At 40.3% G+C, this 20,753-nt stretch overlaps 1 protein-coding gene across 1 annotated transcript; it reads left to right on the forward strand.

Moving 5' to 3' along the window:
• Window positions 1-18,038: 18,038 nt before the first annotated feature.
• Window positions 18,039-19,607, forward strand: LOC128870091 (uncharacterized). Its single transcript, XM_054112688.1, has one exon. The coding sequence runs from the start codon at window positions 18,039-18,041 to the stop codon at window positions 19,605-19,607; it is 1,569 nt and encodes a 522-aa protein (XP_053968663.1).
• Window positions 19,608-20,753: the final 1,146 nt, after the last annotated feature.

Genomic DNA, 20,753 nt, shown 5'->3' on the forward strand with positions numbered 1-20,753 from the left:
AAAAACTTTATTAATACATGAATAATTAATACATTTTGCACTCATTCGTAACGAAAAAAGAAATACACCTTTAACCCTTTTAATACTGACGGGACACATATGTCCCAATGAGTGTTTTCGTTTTACTAAATGCCAAATATTTCTTTGCATCGCTGTGTATTTTCTTCCCATCAGTTTTTTACGAGATATACCATCAATTATGCTCCGTATGACCCGTTATAATCGTAGCACGTGCTAGGTCAGTAAGTGGAAAAACGACAATTATAGATCTACTGAGTGTTCATTACGGGTGGGACAATGTTTTCCCAGGACATTTTCTCAATTCCTAGAAATAATTTCTTTATTTATACAAGAGGATATACTATTTAGATCACTAGTAATAACTTTTCATGGTTAAATATTTTTTCCCCTTAAAAAAATCCGTATTGAAAGGGTTAAACCGTGCTTTTTGATTTTTAATTACTTTACTATTTTTTGGTATTTTATATTTATATTTTTTATATCTTTCTTTTCAAGTTTCGAAAAGTTATATACATGTATAACATAAGGCAGACCATCGCGTCGTTTTTATTCCAATATTCCACTTGGGACGCTTTTTTCCATAAACACCAATGTTTTTGTTTTCAGAAATTTTTCTAAATTACACAACTTTAACAAATAATTACTTTTTTTTCAGACGGTTGAAATTAAAATGTCAGAAAGATTATCAAAAGTGCTCTCACACTAATGGTATGTGGGGCATGCTCCCACTAACACTATAACATTCCTCCCACTAACACTGAAACATCGGAGAACGTGCAGTAGTCCGATACTCACAAACTATGGTCTTTACTTCGGTTTGGTACTGTAGTGATTGTTTGACTCAAGCGTCTGTATCTGTCGTCGGTTTGTCTAAAACAGTTCATCTTCACTACCAAACTGCTAGCAAAGGTGCTTACAAAACTTTATAATAGTATATAAGGTTTGTTACGCCAAATGGTGTTTCATTTAAAAAAATTTCGTCAATTATCAATTTAATTTAATAATAATTTAATTTTTATATAATTTAAGAATAAGTATTATCATCAAGTTTTAATTCTATAACTTTTTCATTTAGCTGTAACCTTAAATTTTAAGTTTTCTGTTTATTTTACTGTAGATAATAACACTATATTACAGTACATATACCATAATGCAGCCCAAAAGACATAAATAATACATATTTACTTTTAATTATATATATAGTCCGTTAGTTAAGTTTAGGCCACTCGTAAAGTAACACCGAACGTGCTACGTCTTCTTATTTAAAACGAAAGTAGTTACCAGGCAATTGTTATTCGCGTACTTACCACTAAAAGTGAAAAAATAATAATTCTAAAAAACGCTTAAGATTTTCAAGGTTTTTTTTCTTTTTCCTTCTTCAGTCAATGTGGTTCAGCCTCATCCCGACTGTAGTCGCGAACGTTTTTACGGCGTCCCATTTAGCGATGGTCGAGGACATATCCTGGACAAACTTGTGTGAGATGGCGGATTTTCGAATGCTTTCTCTAGCACTGCTCGTTCTTCACTGAAAGGCCATATGCTCTACACTCTCGACTGTATTCGAGCGGCTGGGGCAAAAAGGGCTGTCGGCCAGCTGGAAATGGTGTAAGCCTTCCAGTAAGCAGCCGTGTCCGGTGAGTATCTGAGTTAGGTAGTAGTCGACATCCCTATGCTTCCTGTTCATCAACCCTTCAAGATTTAGTATGCATTTGTATGCCTACTGGTCTTTGGTTAACTCATCCCATCTCGTTTTAATTTCCTTCACTTCATGTAGGCGATGCAACTCCACCGCTTGGATGCCCACTGGTATCTTTCTAGCAACAACGCATATTGCGTCTTCTGATACCGTTCTATAAGTGCATGCAGTACGTAGTGCGCTGCGTCTGTGGGTACGAACTACCGCACTCATATGACTCTGTTTGGCCGCAGCGCAATTGGCGCTGCATATAACACGCTAGAGTCCAACACAGTTGATATGACTCGTCCCCGCTCTCCTTACGGGCCACCTATGTTAAGCAGAATTCTTGAGAGTGCGCCATTTACAGCCGCTGCTTTACAATTAACTACTGCCAATGGTGCTTGAAGCTTAGCCGCGTGTCGAGCATGACTCCGAGATATTTAATTTAATATTTCGTGCTTACCAACCGTGATCCTCATAATTTTTTTTTTTGCTTCCGTGTGCTTATAAGCACGGTTTCGGTTTTCTGGGTTGCCTGCTCCAAGCCCACATTACAGAACCATCGCTGTACTCTCCCTGTTGCATCTTTAAATTTTGCTTCCAGCTGATCTAGCCACTTGCCTACAACTACCAGCGCAATGTCATCAGCATATCGTACGATCTCTACTTCATCGGGAAGTTTCAGTTTTAGAACCCAGGAGCGGTCCTTGAGCGACCCCACCAGCCACTTCAGCCATTTTTTTTGGCCCATTATCAATATCATACTGTAGAATGCGATTGCTGAAATAGCTTCTCATGATGCGCAAGCGATAACGTGACACCTTCAAATGTTTTAAGGCTAGCAGCATGTTTCTGAATTGAAATGATTTTTTCATCCAATATTATGACTGCGCAATATTTCATGTAGGTGTTTCCATCGCGGATACCTTCCCGCGTTATGCTTGTGACAATAAATTACTTAAGAACTATAAGCCTCCAGAGGGTGTGGTTTTCAGTTTTAAGATGGAGATACACTCTTCTATTTCCCCTTCAGACCATTTTTTTTTCAAAGTGTGTATCACTATGCTAAATATTTCCCCATCAGTGAATTAACTGGATGCTTTGGAATGATAATCGCCAATCCAAAGTCAAGCTAAAGGGATTCGGCTACTCTGATTAGGCAAATTATCTCTACAAACTCAATCATTGGAATGGTTTCGCATTCATAATGTAGAATGGCCCAATAACATGGCCGAAATCAATTCAAGAGATGATACAAGAATTGCGGCACAAATGATCTCAGTACAGTGTGATCGAATCCGCGCTAACCAATACTTACTCTACCAGGTAAAAACATGAAGACGTTAAAGTAAAATATATTATTCAGAACGCCGAAGAAAAATATGTAAATATAAAATACATATGTGCCAACAGAAACTATGCCGGTGGATTGTCTAATTTAAGCCCAACCAAAAATGTAAGGCTTTATGTAAATTGGCATGATCAAGTAGGCAGACGTTTTGGGTCCATTGCCATGTCTACCGGGTTTAATTTCAAATTTCACACGTTATTTCTCTTTTTTATTATTTAATTTCTATCTTCCTCTTCTGATTTGGCACGATAAACGCTTACGCGATTTTGGCCGAGTTTAACGAAGCGCTCCAGTTGTTTCTTTCTCGTGCTAATCGGCGCCAGTTCGGCAGACCAAGCCGCATTATCGCTATTCTCACCTCGTTATGGTCGTGTAGCGGATCGACAGTTCCGTGGTCAACGATTGGAGTATCGTAAGGTCCATTCTCTGTGACATGCGCAGCTGTCACTATTTAACAGGTTTGAGAAATGCTCCCTCCAAAATTTAAGTACACTCTGGATGTCAGTCACCAGATCGTCGTCTTTGTTCTTACAGGAAAACGGCCCGTCCTTAAAATGTTCTGTAGGCCGCCGCACTTTCTGGTAGAATTTTCGGGCATTATTCTTATTGACCAGCATTTCAAGCTCCTCGCACTCACGTATTCCGACCTCTCGTTTTTTCTTTCTGATAATACGTCTCTATTCCTTTCTTAGCTATCTGTAGCGGTCCCACATAGCTCACATTGCGCCCGATCGCAGCGTGGCTCTATAGGCGGCATTTCTTTCTGCGGCATTCTGACATTTCTCGTCGTACCAATGGTTTTTTCGGGCTCGACGTAGTCCGATTTCTTCTTCGGCGGCGGTACGTTGAGAGCGAGAAATGTTGCTCCAATGCTCGTGCACGCCAGATTATTGGGCAGTACTCTCTGAAAGTAGGAGTGAGAGTCGAGTGGCGAATCTTGATGTACGTTTTTCGCTGCACAGAGGTGTGTGCGTAGTTTGGCTGGAACGAGGTAATGATCCCAACATGATCGATCTGGTTTCGCCTTTTTCGATCAGGACACAGCCACGTTACTAGGTGTATTTTCTTATGCTGGAATCTGGTGCTGCAGACTACCATGTTTCGGGCCCCGGCGAAGTCGATCAGCCTCTGTCCGTTACCGGATTTTTCATTGTGCAGGCTGAATTTTCCGACTGTGGCACCAAAAATTTCCTCCTTGCCCACCCTGGCTGTTTTAACAACTTTGGGACCTAGCCGAGAAACGCAAAGTTATAATGGCCTATTGTTAAGTTCGGAAGACGCTGTTCTAAAGCAAGGACTAGAAGGACAATATACACGCAATTCGATTCAAATAAAACTCCAAGCCAAATGAGATGAACAGACGCGGCACAAACTGCTCCAGAATAAGTGGATTTAAATGAGTTCTAATATATAAACTAAGTAGAGATATTTGTGGCAAACCCAATATTTTCACACTGCTCCCCTTTAAAATGAATCTGGTACAATTGTAACTGACGTCGACGATCAACTGGTAGTGTGGAAAGATACTTTGAAAAGACGTTAAATGTTTTGCATAATGAGGTCAATGATTAATTTACATCGGTAAGATCCATAGACTGCAGATCTCCTAGAACACGAAACTATTTTCTCGCTCAAGACTGAGAAAGCTTCTGCAAGTGACAGCATACCCGTAGAGAGTTTTAAGGCAAGACCGGATATAATGGCAGAGGAATTGCATAACTTGTTTGTGTAAATGTGAAATATAGAAAATACTCCGACAGATTGTAAGGAAGTAGTAGTTAAAATTCCCAAAAAGGGTTATAAAAAGAAATGCTCCGATTGGAGGACAGTACGTTACTGCCGACAATAAAGAAGATTTTTATAAAAATTCTAATGGTCAATTACAGAGCCACTAAATGCCCTTATTCGGCAAAAGCAAGCCGGTTTTCGCCAGGGCAATCATGCACTAATCGAAACGTCAGTTGAGCTAAATGCGAACCTGTACCTAACTTTCATAGATTTTAAGAAAGCCTTTGACGTATTAAAAACAAATACTGGAGAGGTTGTGCCTTATTCCCGCTTTTATTTATTATATCCCTGGATGCTGTGTTAGAAACTGTTAACCTTGAAGTTATGGTATAGACTTGGGCTGCGTTGCAAGTTAAGCGATATACTCGTATGACGATGATTTAGTTTTTATAAGGAATCGTCATGCTTATATGCAAATGCAGATCTAACGAGTCGCGGTAGAATAAGAGAAAGTGGGTCTCAACATAAACACCGGTAAAACTAAATCTATGCGAACAATGCCAACAATGATTCTCAGTTTAGGATTAGTGGCAATCTAATAGAAGACGTTACTCAATTTGAGGACCTTGAGATTATTGTTACTACTGATGGGAGTACCTATACCAGTTAAAAAGGCCGAAGTACATTTTCCAATTTAAGTAAGATTTGGAGAATTGGAGTCCTGGCCTAACAACCCTTTGCAAACCTTTAACCAGACTAAATTTTAAAAATACACAACAACCAATTGTAACTTTTGTATCTAGACTAAGTCCCTAAATATATATGTACATGTTTATATTTTTTGAATATGTCATAATATTAAATAATAATATATATTATCATCATTATTATATGCATCAGTTAAACATTAATACTGTTACGAATTTTTTTACGAGTGTCATTTCTTGAAGTAGAAGTAGAGAAACTTAAAAACAAACTCGCTGAATATCAGAAGCTCGAAACTAGTGTGCCGTCCATTTTTACGGACGGACAGGTGCGTAAACTAAGAGATGGCGACAAAAACGTTCACTGGACTTGGAACGATATTTCTTCCGCTATTTCTCTACATGCAGCCGGGCCAAGGGCATACGTGCACTTGTGCAAGGATGGGTATCCATTTCCAGGAGAATCGACCATTCGAAGATGGCTCCTGAAGGTAAAGGTAGACGATGGAGTCTTGAAATTTTCCTTAAATATGAATAATGCGAAGAGCGATGAAATGAAACTCGAAGCAATATACGAATACGATCCGGCGAACGATACCATTCGGAGCCCGTGCAACTACGTTCAAGTTGTGATTGCACGTGAACTTAAGTCCTCTTGCAAGCAGCCAGTCTTCGGTGTGTACGACTGCAAAATCACAAAATGCATCTTGGACAATTTAGTGCAAAAAATTCACGAGTCTGGGTTCACTGTCGTAGGAATGGTATCGGATATGGGTGGAAGTAACCAATCGTTATGGAAAGAGTTGAATGTGTCATGTTCATAAATATTTGATAAAATGCTCTATAAGTATATCTCTTATTTAGAGCATACGTGGTTTTCAAATATAGCAACAGGCGGTAAAATTTTAGTGTTTGCCGACGTGCCACATTTGCTTAAGCTGATTCGGAATCACTTCCTTGACACAGGATATATTTATAAAAATAAATTTCTGACGTCGAGAACAATAGCACAGCTGCTCACGGTAACATCAGCTTCAGACGTTTCAATAGCCTACAAAATATCGGAGGAATATCTCACAGAGCTCCACGAGCACTACTGCAAGTGCTATCAGAAGGTGTTATGCATTGAGGTATGATATTTACAATGCGATCGAAACAGCTGAGTTCATATCGATTGTGAACGACATACTCAACCACAAATTCACAAATTTCCAATCCATGCCAAAAAAAAATCCTTTCGGAATGGATTTGCTCCACCAACTACCATTTTTGGAAATAATGGATTCGTGTATGCACAACACAAGGGCTTTTGGACGAGAAACGATGCTACCCTTTCAAAAGGATGTGCTAATGAGCAACAACTTGCTCAGAGATTTATATAGATATGTCCATGACCACTATGACATTTAATATAACCTGACCTACCGATTAAACCAGGATATCATAGAACATTTTTTGGGTCAATGCGCGCGAAGGCGGGCTTTTTGACAATGCGAGCCCCATGCATTTCAAATACAGGTTGCGGAAGCACTTACTAGGTAAGGGTGCCTTAAAAATACATAAGTTATGAACAAAAGTACATTTATCATTATGTAATTTATTACAGCCCGCAACACTCTAAGTTTTAATGCTCCTGACAACGAGGAGTTCTCATTTTGCAGCGAGCTAGCATTTCCCAACGAGCTTCACCAGGGAGAAAAGTTGGATAGCCTCCACGAGGACGCAATTGAATACGTTACAGGTTTCATCGTAAGGAAGCTGGGATTGACAGAACACATTTCTAATGAGCCTACACTCACTTGGGTTGATGAAGTGTCCAGAGGAGGCTTAACCAAGCCTAGCACCACTTTTCTAAATACTACAAAGCAATTGGAGTTTGTATTCCAAAATTTTAACGGTAAAACTGTTCGGCACTGCGACAGCTATTTGGAAAAATTCATCGCGTGTTTGGAGCACGTAAATGTCTGCGTCGGCGCCAATAACTTCTTTTTTTTGACTAGAATGTATCAATTAATTAAACATTTAAAGAAATCATTGCGAAATAAAAGGCATTTTTTAAATATCCCCTTAATGATACAATAATAATTAACTTAAAAAAGTACAGTTGATTTTTCAAACTCTAAACTTACGTAGGCAAAACGTAGTCTAGTATAGCGTTATGTCCCAACATGTATGGGTAATGTTAATGCTCTCACAATCACAACAACAAATATCAAGAGGGATTTAATTTTTCCCCTTTCTCACCCTTCTTAAATGCAACCTTTTGTAAGGGAGTGAGGTGTTGCCTGATCTCCCATCGGGCGCGACCCAGTTGGTGGATGAGTGGCCTTCCTGGATGGGGTGGGTACAACACTCGTGTGATGACCCAAAGTCCCGAATAAAAACCATCCTTGGTAATGGACAATACAGTGGATATTACTCCAGGTGGAATCCACACAGGTGGCAATCCACCCGCTTCGGCGGTAGGGGCATAGATTCTGGAGGCTCCAACCATTACCCAAGTCTCTCAGCTCTACGAGCCACAGCGCATCCTGGAGGAGACGGAGGTTGCTATCGCATTATCCTCTCCGCCAGAGTCTGAAAAACGTTTTCCTGTTTCAGAGGGCCTGAGTTGTGAGATCTCTTCGGTGGCTGCACGACCTCCCAAAGAAGCTGAGGAATCGAAGAGCGTGGCAAGGAGGGAGAGAAGAAAGCGGCGGGCAAGGCTCATGCGGGAGAAATCCTCATGTGGCTCTGCCGGCCCTTCTGCGTCTGTGTCTTCCAAAAGACCTCGATCAGCGGAAGTGACATCCACGGAAGCTACCGAATCATCGGTGGGCACGGGCGCTCCCATTCTGTCTCGCTCTCGAGGCAAGCGGAGAACGATGGTGGCTGAAAGCAGTACACCTCCCTGCCCTGCGGATGCGCCAATGGCCGAACCACGACCCCCCCAAGGTACGAGCGTGGTCTTGGCGCCAGTCAATGTGGCGGGAAAATGTTCTGCTGAGCCACGTCCCTATCGGAGCCTCGACAAAATGTCCAGCACAGCTGTCTGCCCAGCGAAATCTTCGTCAGTGGAGGATGGGGAGCTGGACCTTCGCCCAAGCACATCCAAAGGTGCGGCTAAGCCATCCCATAGCGAGAAGGCTGTTGGCTCACGACCTGTGGCTGTGATTAGTAAACTGGGGCCTGACCATCAGGTCAAATGATGCGTCAGGTCACTGCCTCCGGTCCTGAAGCCAACGCGAAGGGCTATGAGACAAAGGGCGGCCCCATAAAGGTGACATGCGCGTCTCTGGCCAACTTCGAGTGGATCAGGACGGTGGTCAATACACTGCCCCCATGGGGACCACTCGCTTTGCAGTCTACAGCGGTACCCTCAGGAAGCGCATCTGCTGGATTCCGGATCCAGACCTGCCTACGGCGGATGTCCTATCCTGTCTACGTGCCCAGAATAGGGGCATCAACACGAGGCTTTGGCGAGTCCTCTCGTACACCAAGAGCAAAAACCGGGAAGGAAAGGTGGTGCTCTTGTGGTGCGAGTGTATGAGGCCAGTGTTGATGTCATGGGCTCACGGTACGGGAACCGTCTCAGTCTCTTCTTTGGGACGGTCAGCTTTCATGTCTTTCCCGGATGATAGACTCAGCCGGTTCCTGTAGCTACCGTCCCTTGACGGTGACGCAGATTAACTTGCAGCATTCCAAAGCCGCTACTGCGCTGCTAAGTAGAAGGCTTACCCAGTTGCACACATTACCCCTCATAACGACAGTGCAAGAGCCCTGGGTCTTTAGAGGCCGCCTCTGTGGCTTAAGTGCGTTGAAAGGGTAGACGGTAGACGCGGATGGTCGAATTTTGTGAATGCATCTGCTTATTTTCCTAACGATGCTCTGGAAGGGTCACCACCTGGAAAGGCCACTAGTCTCGTGAGGTTCTGAGAGCGGCGGAATCTGTGCCTCATCCTATGTTGCGATGCTAATGCCCAGCATAAAATCTGGGGCAGCAGCAAGTGCAATGGACGGGGCTCGCGACTATTAAAATTTATCACGTCCTCTTGCCTAGACATACATAACAAGGGCTCACAGCCAACGTTTGTAACAGCTAGAAGGCAGGAAGTGATTGATCTCACCCTATCAAACACAAAACTTGGGTGGACAATCAAGAACTGGACAGTCCTTGCCGAAGATTCGTGCTCGGACCACAGGTACATTGAGTTTCAGTGTGGCGAGGAGGCACAAATGCCATTGCACCCAGAAACCCCAGAAAAAAGACTTGCAGAGGTTTAGGGAGGCGTTGCGTTCCTTGGTGGCATCGAGAGCTCCAGATGTTGAGGCGTGAGTCGAGAAAACTTCTAAACCGGGCCCGCGAGACTAATCTTGCTGATGACTGGGAGCGATACCGTGATGTTCAGAACAACTACAAAAAGGCTTATTCGGGAATCGAAAAGAGCCTGATATAGGGAATTCCGCAGCGGTATTGAATCTCGGACTGACACGGCGAAATTGGTTAGGATCCTGAAAAGGGAATCAACTGCAAAGCTGGGGTCACTTAGGAAATCTGATGGCTCCTTCACGGAGTGGCAAAGTGAGGCACACTCAGCTTTCTGAAGGAATCTAACTTTCCTGGTAATCAGATAAGCGTCAGCCGGCAACAGCCCTTATTGATAGAGACAGTTGTCAGAGCTGTTACACCTTCTCGGCATGACTGGTTCGTTGCCCAATCTGTGGTGAATGAGACCGCCACTCGATTTGCCATCAAATCTTTTGGTGGCTGCAAGTCGCCCGGACCAGATGGCATATATGCTGCCATGCTCGAACGACTGGTGGAATTGCGCATGCGTCAGAAGTCGCTGAAGGCTCACCCTCTGTCTCCATTTCAGCATGCCTATCAAAGTGGAAAATCCTGCGAGTCGGCACTGCAAAACCTTGTTGCTAGGGTAGAGCTGGCGGATAGGAGTGACTACGCTATGGGCATCTTTTTAGACATAGAGGGGGCGTTTGATAATGCCACTTTTGACAGTATTTGTAGCTCTGCTAGTAGGTACGGCGTAGACCGGGTGCTAGTAAATTTGATTCGTTCGACGCTGGCCTAAATAATCGTTTCGGTGCGAGAAGAGGAAGATCTGCTGGTGTCATCCGGGGTGAATAGAGGCTGCCCCCAAGGCGGTGTGCTGTCTTCATTGTTCTGGTGCATGGTTATCGATCTTCTGCTCACCACCTTAAACGATTCGGGAGTCTACGCCCAAGCATGTGCGGACGATGCTGCTTGTTTGGTAACAGGCCCTTTGCTTATGAACATCTGCAGGAAAGTGCAGAAAACTCTGGACCAGATTGACACTTGGTGCTGTGCGAATGGGCTATCGGCAATTCCCGCCAAGAGAGGTATTGTCCTCTTCACCAGAAGGAGGAAGCTTGATGGACTCGTTCTGCCTAAGCTAAAAGGACTCACAATCCAGCTATCCAAGGAAATTAAATATCTTAGAGTAATCCTCGATAGTAAGCTCCTATGGAAATCACACGTTGAAACACAAACATCCAAAGCACTGACAGCTTTCTGGCAGTGCAAAGGTGTGTTTGGGAAAATGTGGGGTCACTCTCCTAGCAAGGTCCCATGGATCTAAATGGCTATGATAGGACCTACTATCACCTATGCATCAGTGGCCTGGATGAATAGGCTCTCTCTAGTGGGAGTCAGGAGGACCTTATCGAGACTACAACGCTCTGTGGCCATCTGTTGCCCGGAGATTTTCCGACTACTTCAGGCCCGGCATTAGATGCTCTGATTGGTTTACCACTACTTGATGCTTTCATCCAAGGAGAGGCCTTGAAGGCCATCTGCAGGCTGAAACACAATGGGAACTGGTACGGCCCCTGTCCGGCATTGGAACACAGAGAAGGCATATACTTCGATCCAACGATTCCCTTCATGCCCCTTGACCTGCCATCAAGAGTCGTACTTGAAAAGAGATAGAGTGTAGTGCTACCAGGGGCTCAGTTGTGGGAAGACTCAGAAAATGAGCCCGGCAAACACTGTTTTCGCATTTTTACGGATGGCTCCAGGACCGAGTATGGCTCCGGCTCTGGTGTCTACGTGGAATCCAGCGGGACAAAACTGCACTTTGCTCTTGGAATGCATGCATCTGTGTTTCAAGCGGATGTGTATGCAGTTCAAGAAGCGATGAACTTTGTTGTGGAAAAGCGATGGAGATGCAGATCTATATGTGTCTGCAGCGACAGCCAAGCTGCGCTTATGGCCTTAGACAGCCCTCCAACCGCATCAGGGGTAGTGAAGTCCTGTAAATCCAGGCTGAACTATGCCGGTAGACATAATAGCCTGATGCTAACATGGGTCCGGGGACACGCGCGTATCGCGGGTAGCGAGAGATCTGACTCCTTAGCTAAGAGGCCAACTTCTTTGGCCCAGAGCCCATCTTAGCTAAGGAGTCAGATCTCTCGTTTTGCCACTCCCTTCTGCGGCCATCACAGCCACGGTTAGCAAATGGGTAACTACCACCCACAAGCGAGCTTGGAAGGTTGAGAGAGGCTGCAGATGGACTAAACTGATGTTACCTGTCAAGTCTGATCGACTGTCGCAAACCCTTCTGTCTGGTGTGCAGACGGCTGGTCGGACTGATGACGGGCCACTTTCTGTGGGCGAAGCTCATGGAAAGGTTGAGCGTCTCAGACAATGTACTCTGACCTGCTTGTGAAGAGCTGTGCGTCTGCCTCGCCTTCGTTCGAATCAAGTTTGAGGTCTTTGTTACTGATGTGTTAAGAAGCGACCATCTTGGCTCTTTGGCACCACAAGATCTACTCTGATTTCTTCGGAGATCGGGTAGATTTAAAGAAAATTAAAAGGGAATCTAAGTATAGTACAGTGGACTTAATTAATGGCTGAGTGCTGCACTTTCCAGTTGTCCCAACAAAACAAAAAAAAAAAAAAGGGAGTGTCAAAATTCTAATGTCAAGTGACCAAACCTTTAATAATTGAATCATGATGCGCATGCACCTAGGCGTATAGACATGTGCTAATAGTCCAGTCATTATAGTAAGTTCACCTCGGAATTCGAGATACCCAGCTGTAAGTCTGTAAATACTTATATATTTACACCCTAAAAAATGTCTCAAAACATACATATGGTAGGGGTAAGCAACTATTAAATTTCAAGGTCAAAAGTCACAAAAATCAGTTTTTGGTGCTTATTTTGTAAATATCTCATTTCCCGTGGTTTTTTGCTATTTGTATTTATTATCAATATTGTAAAATACAAAATTCTCCACAAATTTTGTTGAGAAAAACTTTTTATACGGTGAACCGTTTCCGAGACAGCGGGCGGAGAGCGCGCGGTCACCGCATCCCTTCAGGTCAACCGGTGCCTCCGGTCGAAAACGCGCCATATATAACGGGTGAGTTTTTAGCTATTATCTTTTTAAACAGTTGGTTTAAACAGCTGACGCACGTTTTGTGTTTTGTTTCACTGTCAAACATCTTCAGTTTGCTCTATGATTTAACCATGAATCGTCTTACAAACGAACAACGCTTGCAGACCATTGAATTTTTGTTATAAAAATGCGTGTTCTGTTAAGAAAGTTTATCGTGCGCTTCTTGCATTTTATGGTCAGTTTAATCGACCCACTGAAGCGGCTATTCGAGCTATTGTGACTAAATTTAGAACCAAATTCACATTATTGGATATCAAACCACCAACACGCTTACGTAGAGTGCGAATTTAAGAAAATATCGCAACTGTATCGGCCAGTGTTAATGATGACCATCAATTATCGATTCGCCACCGTTCGCAGCAATTGGGCCTCTGTTAATCAACAAGTTGTGAAGCTTTTCAAAATACAGCTGGTGCAAGAATTGAGGCCGAACGATCTACCACAACGCAGAATTTTTGGTGAATGGGCTCTTGGAAAGTTGGCCGACGATCCACTTTTTTATCGAAAAATTGTGTTCAGCGATGAAGCTCATTTTTGGATTAATGAGTACGTAAATAAGCAGAATTGTCGATTTTGGAGTGAAGATCAGCCAGAAGAATTGCAAGAGCTACCAATGTATCCAGAGCAGGTCACAGTTTGGTGCGGTTTATGAGTTGGAGGTATCATTGGTATCATTCTTCAAAGATGCTGCAAATCGTAACGTAACTGTGAATGGTTAGCGCTACCGTGAAATGATATCCAACTTTGTTTTGCCCAAAATGCAAGAGCTTGACTTGTATGACATGTGGTTTCAGCAAGACGGTACCACATGCCACACAGCACGCGTAACAATGGACTTGCTGAATGGCGAGTTCGGTGAACATTTTATTTCACGTTCGGGACCTGTCAATTGGCCACGCAGATCGTGCGATATAACGCCTTTAGATTATTTTTTGTGGGGCTATGTCAGATAAGCCTGCTTCAATTAACCCATTGGAAGGCAACATTAAAGCATTTATATGTGAGATACCGGCCGAAACATTGGAAAGATTATGCTAAAATTGAACTAAGCGGATGGATCAAATAATCTTCAAACATTAAATTATATGGACTGTACTATCGATTTAAATACAAATTTCCTGCATTTTTCTGAATTTTACGTGTGTTTTTTTGAAAAACTTTGCTAGAGCTCTTAAAAAATCACCCTTTAGTTGATGAGCTATCGATAAATCAATGATTATAAATATTTGTCAATTTTTATTAACTATTATATTATATTTTATAATTTTTCCTAACCTATCCACGTTTTATTCAGTATTAATTTACTTAACAACACTTACCTGCCCATGTAATTGGAGAATGGTTAATGAAAATACTCGAATTATATTTAAATTTTAACCTAATTAATATTAATAACTTCTTACATGATGAAAAAAATGAAAATGAAAAAATGAATTTATATTTTTATTAAAAAATATTATTCAATACATTTATTTTTATTAAAAGTAAAAAAATGGAATAAAGGGTGCAAAAACTAAAATTTATAATTTTAATCATCTTCTTCCTCTTCATCGTCGTCTTCCGGCTGCTGGTAAATTTCCAACTGATCTTCATTATCGTCTTCAACGACATTTGTCTCAACTTCCTCCATGATTTCGGGGTCAAAGGTTCCATCTTCGTTATTGTCGCTCTGATATGGTGGAGCATTGAGACAAGCTTGCCCATTACATTGGCCACAAGCTAAAGAGCATCGCAAGCCCGCTTTCCTGCATCCGCATCGTGAACCACAACCACTCTTGCAGTTGCAGAAAATTTTTATTTTTATTTATATAAAATTAGCTTACAACATAAATCTTATAAGCTATTTTAAGTTAGGGGCTATAGCAGCGAGGCCTTAAGCTCGATAATTTTATATACATATGCATACTTCCATTCTTAAACTTAGTAGATACAATTTTATTTTAAATCTTATGGTAAAGATTGGTTCTTTTGAGGAATTTTGTTATTAGGGATATTGACTCAAGAGAAGGGACTGAGAGGTGTGAAATTGGGTTTGTGTTAGTGAATATTTGTTCTCTACAGGTAGCATACAGGGGGCAACTCAGTAGAAGATGAGTTACTGTGACTAAGATATCTGTGTTGCAAGTACAATATAATGGGTTTGTGTTATTCATAAGATGGCCATGTGTTATTTTCGTGTGTCCTAACCTAAGGCGTTCGAATTTTATAATGTCTAGTCGTGAAGGTTTTTTATTAGTTTTTTGTAGAAAATCTGTTATATTGGTCTTTGTGTAGTTAACGTTTTTATACCAGTCATTGGTTAGATTCCATTCAAGGAGTTGTTTGTTGTAGAAGTGTTGTTTAAGACAGTGTAAGCCCAATTAAAATGAAAAGTAAATCAATGGTCTTTTAGATCCATATCTTCTTCGTACCAAGCGTTTGATAGAATATTAGCTTCTGCATCACGGAAAGAAATTATTGTGAAAACTCCAACTTTCTTCGTTATTACGATACCGGTTAAGTATTTCTGTTGCAGCCTTGTAATGGTAGTTTTATCATCTGGTAGATACCCTGTCACGACTTCTTTAAGCTCTTTTAGTGTGAATTGAGAATTATTATTATTTTCGATGTAATTGAAAATCTCTAACATAGCTTCTGTAACTTGATTATATTGACGAGGTTTCGCAAGAGGCGATGATGATGATGATTTATTTGAAAAGTTTGTAAAGCAAGCAGCATGGTACTTCGGTTCATCAGCGATCAAATCATACTCTAAAATTATACGACTTTTCCCCAATTTTCCGAAATCATCCCCACGTTTTTCTGCTTTTTTGATAACAGTATCTTTGAACTCAAGAGTACTCACATTTTTTATCTCCCGCCTGTATTTTTCTCTTTTCTTCTTCTCTGCAGCCCCATCAGCAACTTCGCCACAAAATAAACATTGATTCTTAAAATGAAACACTTCACCTCGTTTTTTACGGACTACTAATTTGGGGGTTTAACTATAACACCCCCACCGTTAGTTAGAGGCTCCGACGAAATATGCAATATAGACAATAAATATTGTTAACAAAATAATTATGACTATGATTGTTGCGCTAATGCTGATATTAATTAAACTTGAATATACATTTTGTTTGATACTTATTGAATTGAGTTTGCATGTTTTACTTGTTCTAATTTTAAGTCGTTTATTGTTTCATTTCCTTTTTCTTTTATTTTTGTTAGGGAATTTGGTAAAATGAATTTGTCAAAAATCTAAATTTTTGTATTAAATGTTATATTGACTGTTTGTATTTCACAATTTTCAAATTTAATCATAAAGTTTCCTTTCTGTTTTATTTACATTTTATTACAATACAATTATGTGTTATCTTTGATTCAAAATTCTTAAATGTAAGTATTCCGGCGATGATTTCTTTTACTTCAGTTTCTTTGCAGTCTTGCATATCGTATGCTTCTTCAAAATTGATAATATTTAATAAACATATATCCGTTAATTTTACGAAGTTTCTTTCCAGGTTTCCCTTAACATAAGTGTTAAAAATGTTATTATTATAATTTACAGGTATTTCATGTAAGCTTAATTTAATAGATTTATTATTGATATTAGGTATTGGTTCAAAAACGATTGTTGATAGGAGTCTTTCTGAATATTGAGGTATTTGGAGAATTAAAATAATGTCCTTGGCTTGTAATGCGACGGCTACTTTAATGTTAGTGTAACTGTCGAAGTCGTATATTAAATCTAATTCTGTTTTAGTAATTATGTCGGAAGAAATTATTCCTAGTTTACAGGAGAATAGTATTTGTCCAATGTTGTCAATGTGGTCACGTTAAAGGGATATATCGTTATTTATTTGATAGATATTTTCTAAAAATGTTATTTCGTCTTGTATTAAGTGTTCAATGAATCTTTAATTTCTAATTCATCGTCGCTGTCCACCGACCCAGCTACTAATTTGAGTTCTTTTCCTAAAATGTTAATCAATCCTCGTTTTTGCCTAAAGTGTGGATTTAAGTTTGCAATCTTTTCTTCGGCTAAAATAAAATTTGTATTTACTGTATCCAGTAATGCTTTGTTTTCTGTCGTGGTAGAGCTTAGCGAAAGTATGTTTTCATGTATTAGTGATAAAGTATCGGTGTATGCTGTAACGTTAATGATGTGTATTATTTTGTTGTAATGCTATATTACTTTCACTTCGTCTCTCTTAATTGTTAAGTATCCGGTGTTGTTCTTAAGGTCTAATATATCAATGGTTTGTGCATAGGTGGTCGTTAGGAATACAATTATCAGTACCCAGGAAGTCATCTGAAAGGGTTATGTTACTTAATTTTTACTTTGGGGCTATCTTTATATTGGTATTTTTTATTCTGTCTTATATGAACCTTATAATATTTGTGCCCAGTTTGTGTATTCTCTAGGTGGTCTTCGTCGATTTTTCTATTGTAGTATCTTTTTTCCTATATTTTCTATGGTTTTTACCTCCTCTAATTTCTTTAATAAAATTAGTTCCTTCTTCTATTTCTACGTCAGATCTGTCTCTGTTTAATTTATCCATATATTTCTCTTTTTAACACACTTTTATTAGCTCGGGTTGTATGTATGTATGTATGTACATATGTATGTAAGAAGGTGGCATCATTGTTCGTCGTTGGCATCAGCAGTCGTTAAGTCGCCGAAGTAGAGAAAAGTCGTTAAGTCGCAGAAGTAGAGAAAGGTCGTGAAGTGGCGTGGTCTACATTATAATTCGATAAACATTGTTAAATACCTTCAATAAACATCATAATTCAATAAACATTGTTAAATACCTTCAATAAACATTATAATTCAATAAACATTGTTAAATACCTTCAATTAACATTGTTAAATACCTTCAATAAACATTGTTACATCGTTGGCATCAGCAGTCGTTAAGTCGCCGAAGTAGAGAAAAGTCGTTAAGTCGCAGAAGTATAGAAAGGTCGTGAAGTGGCGTGGTCTACATTATAATTCGATAAACATTGTTAAATACCTTCAATAAACATTGTTAAATACCTTCAATAAACATTATAATTCAATAAACATTGTTAAATACCTTCAATAAACATTGTTACATGGGGGCTCAACCTTTGAACACTCTAAAAAAGATGCTATAATGTGTTATAGTGAACTATGTTTCTAAGATCTGGAAAAGAAGTAAATGCAGTAGAAATTGAACGAGAAAAATCAACGGGAATTGAAAACGAAGAAATAACTCAAGCTAAGAGTGAACACATTAATATCGAAATGTCATTAAATAACCAAAACTCAGGCGGTATAGAAGGAAAAGGCTTAAATGTTGAACTTTTACGTATGTTGACAGAAAAGCTTTGCAGCGATTCAAGAAGTTCAGTTTCAATTGAGAGCTTCGCAAAAATTGTCCCCGATTACGATGGAGTAAGTATACCTGTAAAGTTGTGGTTAAAGAATTTCGAGGACAATGCAGCAGCATACGAGCTAAACGAAAAACAGAAATATGTAAACGCAAGAAACAAAATGAAAGGTACAGCAAAACTATTCCTGGAGACGGTTACAGTATCAAATTATAATGATTTACGCGAAGCGCTTATATCTGAATTTGACAAACAGCTTAGTAGTGCTGAAGTCCACCAACAACTTAGGGATAGAAGAATAAAAGATTCGGAGAACATTCATGAGTATATTCTAAACATGCGAAAAGTAGCAGCAATGGGAAGCGTAGAAGAAGCGTCAGTTATCCGGTATATCATCGAAGGGTTAAAAATGCGGAACGAGTTGAAAATTCTTCTGTTAAATTCAAAAACGTACAAAGAGTTACTGGAACAATATGAAATTATCGAAACGATGAACAGCAGTAAAGAACGCACCGTAAGCAGCGACAGGAAGTTTGGTAGCGGCGCAGCGGCAGCAACTGCGCGTAGGCACAACACGCAAGCATGGGAAACAAATAGAATGAATGAACGTAAGCAGCACTGCTATAACTGTGGATCGACTAGACATGTGAGATCAGAGTGTAGAGAGGAAACGAAATGTTTCAAATGCAATGGAAATGGTCACATTGCGAAAAACTGCGCAAAACAAAACGTCAACTTAGTTTCAAAGAGGTTGAAGCAAATGAGAATAGGTGGGAACAGTGTGAATTGTCTTGTGGATACTGGTGTAGATGTCACGCTCATGCGGTATAGCACTTACAAAAGATTATTTCAGCAATACCCTCTAAAAGCAAACAGCATAAAGTTATATGGTTTAGGTAACAAAAATACCGACGTTCGAGGCATGTTTTCTAGTACTATTGAAGTAGATGGCTTGAAAACCGGGCATACAATCCTAGTGGTAGACGACAATAATATAATGTTCGATGCACTAATTGGATTCGACCTAATAGAAAAATTTACGTTGACGGTGAATGCGACCGGGTATACATTTACAGAGAAAGGCGTAGACACCAGTATAGCATCAGTTTTTAATGTTCAAGGCGTGGACGAAATTGATGTGCCGCATAAATACAAGAATATAGTAAATCAAATGGTAATGAACTATTCGCCAAACAATGCAACTGAAAAATGCCCTGTACATTTGAAAATTATTCCCAGTAATGACAAAATATGTTTTAAAGAAAACCCCAGTCGATTGTCGGCAATGGAAAACGCGGTGGTAAAGCAGCAAATTGAAGATTGGTTACAAGAGGGTGTTATTCGGGAGTCTGTTTCCGATGTACAATAGTAAGCAAAGTAGTATTGGCGAAAAAAAAGATGGCACGTTCAGAATGTGCACTGATTATCGAAAATTGAATTGTCTCGTTTTAAAAGATCGCTTTCCAGTACCAATTGTAGAAGATGTTTTAGAAAAAATGCAAAGTGCCAAATTCTTCACGGTTATGGACCTCAAGAATGGCTTTTTTCACGTGCCGGTAGAAGAAAATAGCAAAAAATACACAGCGTTCATAACAAAGCAGGGCGTATTTGAGTTTAATAAAGCACCTTTTGGATTTTGCAATTCGCCAGCTGTTTTTGTGCGCTTTCTGAACATAATCTTTCAGGGCCTGCGCAACGAGGGTATAATGGAGTTGTATGTAGACGATATAGTTGTGTTTGGGCAAACAGCAGAAGCGTGTCTAGCAAATATGCAAAGGGTTTTGCAGCGTGCACAATTGTACGGTTTAGAAATCAAGTGGTCGAAGTGCCAATTTTTACAAAATCGCATAAATTTTCTTGGTCATACCATACAGGATGGCAAAGTCTGGCCTGGCCATGAAAAATTGAAGGCAGTAAAGAATTTTCCTACACCAAACAACTTAAGAAGTGTACAAGCTTTTCTTGGTTTGACAGGTTATTTTAGGAAGTTCGTCCAAGATTATGCGTTGATAGCGAAGCCGTTGACTCAGCTTCTTAAAAAAGATACAGAATTCAAGATTGCACACGAAGAACTGGCAGCAGTAGCTATGTTGAAAGCAATATTGGTGGAAGAGCCGGTCCTAAAGATTTTTAAGCAAACGGCAAAGACTCAGCTTCACGTTGATGCTTCTAAATATGGTTTTGGCGGTGTACTCTTACAGCTACAGGACGGTAAGTGGCATCCAGTGTATTATTGGAAGACTACGCCACACGAAGAAAAGTTGCATAGCTATGTTTTAGAAGTAAAAGCTGCTTATTTGGCAACAAAAAGACTGCGACATTACTTACTAGGTATTGAGTTCGTTTTAGTCACGGATTGCTCAGCGTTCAAGCAGACGACAACGAAAAAAGACGTTCCACGCGAAGTTGCTCAATGGTTAATGTATTTGCAAGATTTCAATTTTAAAACCGAACACCGAACTGGGAACAGGATGAAACACGTGGACTCGCTAAGTCGCTATCCAGTTTTTGTTGT

Source organism: Anastrepha ludens, chromosome X (genome assembly GCF_028408465.1).
Source record: "Anastrepha ludens isolate Willacy chromosome X, idAnaLude1.1, whole genome shotgun sequence".
NCBI lineage: Eukaryota > Metazoa > Arthropoda > Insecta > Diptera > Tephritidae > Anastrepha > Anastrepha ludens.

Coding starts and splice junctions, on each gene's coding strand:
- LOC128870091 (XM_054112688.1), top strand. CDS start 18,039: ATGTTTCTAAGATCTGGAAAAGAAGTAAATGCAGTAGAAATTGAACGA.